Source organism: Ochotona princeps, chromosome 31, assembly GCF_030435755.1.
Source record: "Ochotona princeps isolate mOchPri1 chromosome 31, mOchPri1.hap1, whole genome shotgun sequence".
NCBI lineage: Eukaryota > Metazoa > Chordata > Mammalia > Lagomorpha > Ochotonidae > Ochotona > Ochotona princeps.
In genome coordinates this window covers 3,305,226-3,316,413 of record NC_080862.1, presented here as the reverse complement: position 1 = coordinate 3,316,413, position 11,188 = coordinate 3,305,226, and the positions used below count along the sequence as shown (strand labels likewise).

The window sequence follows — 11,188 nt, the reverse complement described above, 5'->3', positions numbered from 1 at the left end:
ATCTGAAGCCAGGAGCCAGGAGCTTCTTCCAGGTCTCCCACATGGGTGCCCAAGGGCTTCAGCCAGGCTCATCAGGAGGAAGCTGGCTGGGTAGTGGAGGAGATGGGACATGAAGCAGCACCATATGCTGGCACTCACAGGTAGAAGCTTAGCACACCACACCACCACAGTGGCTCTCGGGAACTCAGTCCCTCAAAGTTTAAGCAAACTGCAACAAGTTATTGGGCTTCTTCACTCTAAGTATTACCTTACAGATAAGAGTCTCAGAAGTAATAAATTTACAGACATGTTATCTTCTCGATGATGACTGTCTTTGGTCAAAGTAGAAATTAGAAGCTAAACAGAAATACAGTTACTGTGAGGCAGTCGGTCTAACAGATAATTTAAAACAACAAAACCAGTCTGGGCCTGGTGTGGTAGCCTAGCGGCTAAAGTCCTTGCCTTGCATGCGCAAGAATCCCATATGGGCACCGGTTCTAATCCCGGCAGCCCCGCTTCCCATCCAGCTCCTTGCCTGTGGCCTGGGAAAGCAGCTGATGATTGCCCAAAGCCTTGGGACCCTGCACCAGCGGGGGGAAGACCCGAAAGAGGCGCCTGGCTCCTGGCTTCAGACTGGTTCAGTTCTGGCTGTTGTGGTCATTTGGGGAGTGAGCCATCAGACAGAAGATCTTTCTTTCTGTCTCTCTTCTCTGTATGTCTGCCTTTCTAATATAAATAAATAAATCTAAAAAAGAAAAGAAAATCAGTTCTTCAATAGAAAAAAGCTTTATTTATCAGCAACGATGGATATCACAAAGACAAAAGACAAAACTCTGAAAATGTTTATTTTTGTCAGAATAGCTGACAAGCTTCTATTAAGTATTTTATTACTATAATAAGCATTTTCCCCACCCCCCAAAAAAACTCATTCAAAATATCTGAATCCTTGAGGTAAAGAACTTAACTGAAAAAAAAAAAAACTTAATTCTTAAATTTCATTTAGTTTGATAAATAGAAATAATCTTTTCTTGTTCTATTCTGGTGAACATAAACGTATTTTATACAGCAACGTAAGCAGTCTCTTTTTGGCAAACCAAGGTGAGAACTATTCATTTACATGATCTGCTCAAGCATCGTGCAACACTGCCACATTCATATATATTAGAAAACAAAACAAGACAGCTTCCAACACTCCCCTGGCAAAGATGAAGTTCTGGAGCGGCAAAAGCAATGGGAATGTGAGTTCTCCAAGCTCGGGATGGAGTCAGTCGGAGTCTTCATCATCAAGATAGTCCTCGGCATTGCTTAATGACCGAACTGCACCTGCGAAGGACAGACCAGAGCAATCACCAACCGACCGAGCCATGCTAATTTTACTTTGATAACTTTTGATTATTCAACAAAACGCAACCTTCAGTCAGCCCCAGGGATGTACGTTCTAGAACCGACCCAACAACTGCAACCACCAGTGTGTGTGTGGGCTGATGGGGGTGACAGAATGAGCCGCACCCCATACGGGTGGCACTCACAGGAGTCAGGTCTGGGGTTACCTCTGCTGAGGTGTCTTTGGAGGGCCCTTTCAACTGGATCACTGGACTCAGAACTCAAACCACAAGGAAAAACCACAGGCTCTGTGATCTGACCGCGTGCATGTGTCAGAACTGGACTGCCTCGACTGCTGAAGCCTGTGCAGTGGGTGGCAGGCCCATACACACATGGGGGACGTGAGAGATCACTGAGGCCTGCAGAGGACACCTAGCACCAGGGAGGGCAGAACAAATCGGGCAGCTCTCCCAGCCAACCTTTGACAGCAAGTTATCTGTGTCAGTTGAGACTCTAAGGTGGACTGTGTCAGCCAACAGACCTTGGAAGGATTTCCTCAATCTTGGATCAATGAAATCTACAACATCTCAGAACTATCGAAACCGCTTAAGCAGAGCCCTTGGAACATGCTCCACATTGGGGACCCCAGATGACATCAAGTGGTTGTCCCCATCTCTGGGAGCTGATGCAGTAGTGCTGCTGGGAGTAGCCCTCTGCCCTTCTCTCCCCACTTCCCCCCAATACAGGAAGAAAAGGAGATGGTTTGGAAACAATTGCCTCATCCATTTCCCCCTAGGGTTCGACCCTCTGCACCTGATCAGTGGTCCTCAGGGCCATGCATCCTTCTCAATTATGCAGACATTACCAAAAATAAATTTATTATTTAAAAACAAAACAAAAACAGGTCAACCCAATCTCCTAGCAGCATCTCCATCCTCCCCTACTTCACTGCCATTTTTCATGAATCCCACTGCCCTGAGGTTTACACATTCCAAACTAACCACTGGCCCTGAATACCAGCAAGCAGTAGGTACATGAGCAGATGGTGGAGACGTACCGCACTCACGCGGATGGATCCTACGGACACAGGCAGAGACAGGTACAAGAACACAGTGCTTGATTTCATTTCTATCAAGTTCATGAGCAGACAAAATGAGAGTGCAGGAAGCCCAGACTCCGAGACAGGCTCCCGGGGCTGTGGGAAATGTTCCTAGCTTGGTAGCCTTGAACAGGCACAGCAGGAAAATGTCTTCAACCGGGATACCCAGGTACTTCACTAATGTACACTGTACCCCACTTTTTCAAAATTGGAAAAAAATGTTCAAAATTTAAAGGCTAGATTCTTCAGTTCAGCTCTAGCCCCTGCACATACATCCTGCAGTTGCTTTCCTGCTATTGCAACATGTGAATTATCTGTCCCTGTAAAAAAGTTCAAGCTGTACTTCGTGACGTGAACAATACCAGAAAATACCTTCCCCACTTCAGGCTTCGTGCCTGTAATTCACTACGTGATCAAATACTCCAGCTTTCATTCCAACTACGAACATGAGTACAAATTCAAGCTTTTTAAAACAGATGACTAGGAAAACATATTTTAACAAATAAATGAAAATTGAAGTGTGAAAATCCATTTCTTGCCTGTGCCAGAATCAAGAAGATCTGAATGAGTTGCAGCGAAAGAGCAGGCAGGACGCTGCGGGACAGGCTCCAAAACTGCCAGACGGAGGAACCAGTGCAGCCCCTCCACAAGGGTGACAAGGACCAGTCACCAGCAGCCGGTTCACACACACGAGAGGAGCGCTGGGGGAGAGGCCTTCCTCACCCCGATTAGCCCATGTTCTGGACATTTATTAAAATATCACTCTGTCCCCAGAGATACAATTACTAAATAGGAAATGTCAAAAGTTTTTTTCAAGTCTGTAAGGAAACAGAAACGCTAACTAAATTTATTTTATCATTACATATTTTAAAATGATCAAAAGAAAAGAGGGCCTTATGATCAAATTCATCATTTAACTGGTAGAGTTTTCAGGAAGGTAGACTAAAGACACTTGGGGAGAACAGAGAAAGGGTTTCCCTTCCCACAGCGGCTGCAAGCAGGCAGGGGAGAGGAGGTGGCCGCCTGCTTCTCCCAGTCCAGCGGCCCGTGATGGGGCCCAGTGCACGCGGCTGTCTGGGGTCTGGGAAGGCTTGCTACTCTCCATGGCGGTCATGATCACACGCACCGTATCTAAGCTATTCTGACAATTCAGCTGATAATGAACCTTACTGCTCAGTCAGGACATTCTAAAGGCACCCACAGAGCAATAGGAAGTCAGCAGCAGAAAAAGGAAGTTAGGCCATGGTCCTACTTCCTGTCCCAATCAAGGAGTAGACGCCTACATTAAGCCAACACGCCTCTCCCACTCAGCTGAAAACAGCTTCCCAGTGCCCGTGCCGCCCATGCAGAAGCTCAGCCGATCAACACCGTCCTGGCTGAGTAACAGACCCCCGGCAACAAGAAACTGTTTAAGAAACATCTGTTGTGCCATCCATAGCTTAAATAAACGATCCCAAATTATCAATGCTTTTTACCACATCTAAGTTGAGGTTAAAAAGCAAAATTAAAGTCTGGGAATAAGGGAAACTAGATCTGTAAGGGGGCTTTGATGGGTATGTGACCACAGGTGACGAGGATGGTTCTGGAAGCCAGCACTGATGCACTAATGCAGGAGACCAGGGTTCTGATTTCGCTTTATGGTTTCTGCTGCAAATGGATCAGTGGAGTAGGCACAGCACCACCTCCTCTCATAAAACAAGGATACATAGGGAGAAGTTCATTTGCTAAGGCTTCCAATACTAGTGGGAGTTAAATCACGTATCAAAACAGAGAGGCAGGCAGCAAGCTATTGCAAAGGTTGGGAACCGGAAGCCCTTCCATTTGGGAGTCAGTTTACTCAACACCTGCTGTGCTGTTTCTGGATTCCTCTGGATGAGTCTGAAGTTCACACGCTGAAGCAACACTAGCAAGTTTAGAATAATTAACAGCAATGGCAAGCAGTTACAAACAGTGAGTGTATCAACTGTTGCTTATGCTTCCAAAAACGGTCCCAACGTGTTCAAACACAGTGCCGCAGAATTGTGAAGTAGAACTGGAGGGACTCGACATCTCTACAGGCAACCCTCCTACCTTTCTTTTTTTCCACGTCTCCGGGCCTGGCACGGGCAGGGAGACCAACAACGAGTGGGAAGGAGGGGATAAAGGAACACGGAAGAGGAAACACAGGAGTCAGTCCTCCTAGCATTTCTAAGAAGCAATCTTGAAGTGCAAAGTCCAACTTGAAGTGCAAAGTTCAACAGGCTACAAACTGAGGCCCAGAAAACAGCCAGTCTCTGAGCTGTACTCACAGATGATGCAAGCACCCTTAATACCTCTCCTTCAAAACCACCACACTAGCTTTTTTTTTTCAATCTGATTTTCCCACATTGGTATATATCTTTTTAAGAATATACCTACACAGTTTTTAAAAGCCACACACGATACAATAGATAAATTTTAAAATGTTTAGCAAAATCTACAAGACTCTGATTATAGTTTATTGATAGTTTCATTTAAACTAGAAACAAAATACAAAATGGAGCTATGGGAATGTTTAAAAATTTTTTCAGTCGTAAGCACTTGTAAACATGTGTCTGAAATAAGGGACGTGGATATTCTGAAACAGAATGGCATAAGGAACAAGATGATTGGAAGCTGAATACAAGGAAGAATAACAAGAAATTTAGAAACAGTAACGATGGGTGTGATATGGAGCAGGGGTCAGGCTGCTCGGGGTGCACCCGCGCATCGCAGCACGGGCTGCAGTCCCAGCTACTCCGCTTCCAGTCCCACTTTCTGTTAGTGTGCCGGGAAGCGGCAGATGCTGGCTGCTGCTCTCCTACCTGCCCACCCCACGTCTCTCCTTCCGTTCACTGTCAGCCTCTTGGCCCATGATTAGCAAGATCAGAGGTGCAGAAAAAAAGAAAGGCAGAAAGTTTGGACAGACAGGTATTAAATCACTTTAATTCTGCCTCTCAGCCTTCACTTGGACACACAGGGGTTCTGGCCACTCCCAGAAGACACCAGAAGAGGGGAGCTTCTGGCTCCTGCATTATCCGGGCCCAGCCTCAGCCATCACAGCTATTGGAATAGTGAACTAGCAAATGCAACAGCTCTCTCGTTCTCTCTTCCTCTCCCTCTGTTGCTCTCCCTTTCAAACAAACATCCTAGCAACAACAACAATATTATAAAGACCTATCTCTCTCTCCAACCTTCTGTTTTCCTGAGGGTAAACTATACACTGGTTCTAATGAGACCAAGACATATAATCACATATAGCCAGATTTCCAAATCATCTAAAGAGATATCATGAAAACACTTTCCCAACAGCAGCTTGGTCCACCTCAGCCAGGAGGACGTGAGAGGGAGATAAAGGACCACGCACCTGCCCCCTGCTTCTTCTTGAGCAGAGATGCGCACGCAGCGTTGGTGGCCATGTCGAAGGCCAGCTTCTTCTCATTGTTCCTTAAGTCCGTTCTCGCTCCTTCGGAACGCCAGAAAAGTTAATCGGGTGATTTCAAAGACAATACAGTGGCAACCAATCCTCTCTTCTTCAAAAACAGTCACTTTTGGCAAAGCTAACTAGCAAACAATTCTGACTCAGAAGTAAACGCTGAACACAACACACTGGGGAGCTCCGGTGAGGGAGTGCGTGGCTGCACTTGCGATTACGCTGCTGCATTAAGACAAGCCTGTCCCCTCAGGTGCCCGGGTGCCCGCGTGACTGCCTGGCAGCTGTGCAGAGTATTTTATTGTCCCTTTGGCAAATCCAAAAGCATCACTTAGATCTCAGTGGGCACAGGTGGCTCAGCGTGAGACTGTGGAGTTTACATGCCATGGACTCTTCACCTGCTCTGGGGGTTTCTGGGAAAGACCATGTGGGCGGAGCCTTAGGGGACTCACATTTCATAGCTGTAAGTAGGTTTGCATGCAAGTGAGAACTGCAACACAGTGAGATCCAGAGGCAATGCACTGCTCCTCTAAACCATGTTCTACACATTTTGTCTTTATTGTATTAAAAGTGACATCAGAACTCCTAAATAAGTTTGCATTGTTAAAGAATCAAAGTATAGAAGTATACCCAATGAAAGTCCCATTTATTCATTATCTTCTACCCTCCTTTTTTAAGATTTAAATTTTTGAAAGTTAGGGAGAAGATGTGGGGATAGAGGGAAGAAAGAGAGAAAGAGAGAGAGAGATCTTCCATCATCTGTTCCTTCATTCCCCCAATCACCTCGGGGGCTGGGAAAGGCCCAGCTGAGGCCAGGCTTCCACGTGGGTGGCAGGCACTGACGCATGCGGGCGGCACCTGTTCCCTGGGGCACAGCACCAAGCAGCTGGATAAGACTCAAATCGTGCACGTGCCCAGCCTTGCACCTCTCACATGCCTGCCTGCTCCACTTTCAGCCCACCCAAGCGGGGACTATTGCCACAAGTGGGCTAATTCTTGCCGCCCTAATGTATACCAAGGCATTCGCTGAAATCTACGTATACATACACAAAACCTTACTATATGTCCAGGGCTCTAGCTTTTTTTTTATTTAACAACATTCAATGATACTCTTTCTTCAGCAGTATACACATAGTTCAATCCATCCAAACGTCTAAGTGTTCTATTGCATGAATTGCTTCACAATTTATATAATTACCACTTTACTGTGGAGCACTGAGGCTAGTCCTAATTTTTATCAAATACTTAAATAAACATTCTTTTTCTAAGATGTACTTAATTTTTTTGAAAACCAGTGTTAAAGAGAGAGAGAATCTTCCATCCACTGATTCACTCCCCAAATGGACACAGTGTCTGGAGCTGAACCAGTCAGAAGCCAGGAGCCAGGAGCTTCTTCTGGGTCTCCCATGTGGGTGCAGGGGCCCTAGAACTTGGGCCATCGTCCACTGCTTTCCCAGGATATCAGCAGGTAGTTGGGTCAGAAGTGGATCAGTCAGGACTCAAATCAGTACCCAAGTAGATGCTGGTGCCACAGGCAGAAGTACAAACTGCTATGCCATGCCCTGGTCAGCTCCTTGTTAACGTGACTGGACAGGCACTAGAGCATGGCCCAGGAGGGAACTGTGGGCTCCTGGTGCAGCCTGGTTCAGCCCAACAGCTATGGCCTTTTGGGGAGAGAACCAGCAGAGCGGGATTGGCTGCCTCTCTCTCTCTCTACCATCTGTCAAAAATAAATAAATAAAGCTTAAGAAAAAAAGTATCATTTGATACTGCCTTTTTTTCAGAGTCACTCAAGGTCAAATAAATGCAGCACAAACTTTACCTTTGGCCAGAAGCAACTGGACGATATCTGCATAACCCTTCCAGGCGGCGGCATGCAGAGCTGTGTCTCCCAGCTTGTTCTAAGGCGACAGAGAGGAAAAGCAACGGAGGAGGTGGGCTGGGGGGCACATGGTAATTCGTATTCAATATATTTAAACATACAAAGAAGGTACAGAGAAAATAAAATTGCAAAGAAGACAGGAAAGGGGGCTAGGAAGACGAGTCATTCTGGCACAAGGGGATGGGGTGGCTGGGCAGGAAGTGGGCAGAGCAGGAGCTCAAGTGCAGATGTCTGCGTCGGTGAACACAGGAGGAAGCAAGATTCACCCTCGCAGGGCACTCCCGGGACGAGGACCCGGAGACTCCTGGAGACGCCGAGGTGGGGACAGGGATGGGGATGGAAACAGACTGAACGCGTGAACGTGTCTCTAAGTAATTACAGCCTCCAAGCCCCTTACCAGTCCCATGCCTGCCAGGTGACCCAGGAAAGGTGGCAGAACTACCCTGGCAAGAAAGTAACCAAGTAGTTTTCAAGTTCATGGACACAGATACAAGGAAAGGTGGCACTCAGGACAGATGAGAAGCTGGGGATGCTGGGAGAGGGGGTGCTAGCTGAAAGACCTGCAGACAGAACATGAAGAACATCACGGAGCCAGGCCCTTCAAAGTCGGAGGGAAAGCATGTTTTGTCTGGAATTCAGATCATCCAAAGAATCCGCCTGGGGATGCTCTCCCAAACAAGAGAGCCACAGGGTCCAGGCAAGTGAAGACAGAGCTCAGCAGAGGCCTGGGGCACTCCCAGGACGGACAGGGCAGTGCGAGTGACGCAGACTGCAGAACGGGGAGGAGGGCTCTGGAAGGTGGGAGTCCCAGGAGGAAATGCGAGTGACAGCGACTGTCTTAGTCACTTCGGAAGAAAGTAATGTAGTGGGGGCATCTGAGCGCAAAACAACAGGATAAAAAGTAAAAGTGACTAACTGAAAAAGAATGACACCCATGGGCACTCTTTAGACAGCAGGGTAACAGAAACCCGTCACAGCCACGGGGAGGAGCAGAGGACGAAGTGTATCAGGAGACGAGAACTGGCCCTCTGAGAAGCTCAGACCTTCCCCACGCAGGTGGGAAGGCCAAATGCATGTGCAGACTGTTGTGCAGGGCCCAGCGGCTCCAGCAGCGCCTTCCACAGTAAGCACGAGGAGCAACAAAAGCAAAGGCGACGCTCAGAGAGCAGGGGTGGGCACCTGAGCACCGCGCGGTTCCCACCTGAGCACCGCGCGGTTCCCACCTGAGCACACGACCGCTGTTAGGCTCTGCTGCTGTGCTGCTGTGACTAAGATGTTTCACGGGCCGCAAGCTGCACAGGGCCAAAGACGACAGGGGAGTGTAGGCAGTGTTTCACAGCAGCCACCTTACCTGCTGGTTCAGCTCAAGGTTGGGCTGAGTGAACAGCACTTCCACTATATCTGAAAGCCAAACACAAGAGAGTTTCTTTTTGCAGAATGAAAACTGAAACCCTTGGAAAACATGAAGTCCAAAAGTTTCAAAAAGTAGCATTCCATGAGAGATCTATCAGGAAAGCCTTAGAACCAACTATTTTTAAATTGATGTACAAAAGCACTTAGGAACCTAAAACATGGATCCTTCTGGGAAAAATTCCGTTTTCAAATAGTTTTTGGGTTTTGCATTCTCATGAATCATCCATGTTACAGAAATGTTTTTACATCACCATGAGCCAACTGGCCATATTCCTCCAGGGTTCTGCACAGCTTCCAGGAACAAAACTTTTGGGTGATGCCCTAAAGGACTCAAAAAGGACCACCAGTCTGGTTTTGTGGTGGTTTTTTTTTTTTTTTTTCTGTTTGTTTGTTGTCAGTGTGGTTCCCTGGGGAGAAACATATTCAGCAACATAGAAATTTCAAATAATACAAAAAATGATACCTTTGTGGCCTCCGTGACAGGCCCAGTACAAGGCAGTGCTTCCGGCTTTGTCCAAACCATTGACACCCACTCGGTTGTCCAAACATTCCCTCAGCCAGCTCAGGTTGCCTGCAAGAATTATTATGTTCAGAAAAAATATAAGAAAAAAGCTTTCCTATCTTGTTTCATTTCTAAATCAATTTCTCCCCACATAAATTTCTATTTGCACTGCATTAGTTAGTCCATGAGTCTTAAACTAAGAACTGCTCAGTAATGCATCTGGACTTGCAGCTTATTAATGGAAGGCATTAACATCGGTCTTTAATGGTACGCCACTGGGAAGAGCTGCTTCAATGGGTCTACTTATGGTATTTATACTCTGAAAAAAATATGCATATCACATAAGTTTTTTTGAGAAAAATTTGTTTTCTTAGAGAAAAACAGTCAAACCTAAGAACAAACAGGCACTACTCATGTTCATATTTAAAATGTACTTTCAATTTTTAAGCACCAGATAGCCTACAGAGAACTGTAGCTCTTAAATTCTTAAGCATAACTATTGAGTCTGCCTTTACATATTTAATTTCCAAAGAAATTTTAAAGTGTAAGTTAAGTAGTTTTACTTACACATTATCTTAAGCCAATAATTTCCTTTGGAATATTCAGATTTCAAAAAGATATAAAATACAAAGAATACAGAGGAGCTGCCCAACAGCGGCCCTCCCGACGCACAGATTACAAAGTATAAACAGTGCTTTGTGATGGTGACTGTCCTTCATAGTGGAATGTTTTACAACATCCTTGTACCTCGAAGATGGCAGAAGATCCCGCAAATCCTGCCGGCAAATGTCTCTTCAGATACCCCCAGAGGGTGCGGAAAGAGGTACCCCGAGTTGAAGGCCTTTGACCTACACCAAAAGGCCCCCCACTGCTCCGGGGTTGAACAGACTCAGCTCTGCTGTCCACTTCCTTCCCACAATCCCCCACCAACCACAACTCGCTCTGTCCCGGTTGCTGACACCCAGGAAACCTCCAACCTGCCCTGCAGTGACCGCAGCCTCTCAGCCTGTTCCCATTACTGTACTTATCACACTGTACCACAGTGTTCTGTCCCACGCACTTGCCTTTGAAAGTCACAAACCATGGACTTCCATTTGCCCTTTGGTAGGATACTCAGAAAGGCTTGCTGCTAACCAACACGCCTCTGGGGGCGGCAGGAATGTAACTGTGAAGGGGCGGCAAGGACGGGATGGGCAACATTGCTGGGATGACAGAAATGTTGAACTGGATGCTCGTGCACTCAGATGTATGCATTTAAAACTCACAGAGCTGTATCACTAAAATCTGCGCATTTTACAGAACTGTACTCCTCAGTCAAAAAGAACCACACCTACCTCTTTTTGCAGCTTCATGCAATGGATTGTCGATGGACTCTGCCTGCTCAGCCACTAGATGGTGAACAAAAATTGAAAACCCAGTTTCGAGACTTATTCAACTGAAAAAACTCCATCTAGTCCCGCTCTCGTCCCCAGGCTTCACAGAAGCGGGCCCTTGGGTCCTACAGCTCCCCTCAGACAAATCACAGAAACTCAAAGTGATGTTTCCAGCTTTGAAGAGAAG

General features: G+C 46.5%; 1 protein-coding gene across 1 annotated transcript in view; it reads right to left on the bottom strand.

The window, feature by feature from the left end:
- Window positions 1-742: 742 nt before the first annotated feature.
- Window positions 743-11,188, bottom strand: part of OSTF1 (osteoclast stimulating factor 1) — a 33,489-nt gene continuing 23,043 nt past the window's right edge. Inside the window, exons 5-10 of the mRNA XM_004591775.3 lie at window positions 10,963-11,016; window positions 9,590-9,697; window positions 9,065-9,114; window positions 7,654-7,732; window positions 5,766-5,864; window positions 743-1,302 (exon numbers count right to left, since the gene is read on the bottom strand). Of these exons, the coding sequence (XP_004591832.1) occupies window positions 1,244-1,302; window positions 5,766-5,864; window positions 7,654-7,732; window positions 9,065-9,114; window positions 9,590-9,697; window positions 10,963-11,016 (449 nt within the window). The 3' untranslated portion in view covers window positions 743-1,243. The remainder of the gene's footprint in view (window positions 1,303-5,765; window positions 5,865-7,653; window positions 7,733-9,064; window positions 9,115-9,589; window positions 9,698-10,962; window positions 11,017-11,188) is intronic.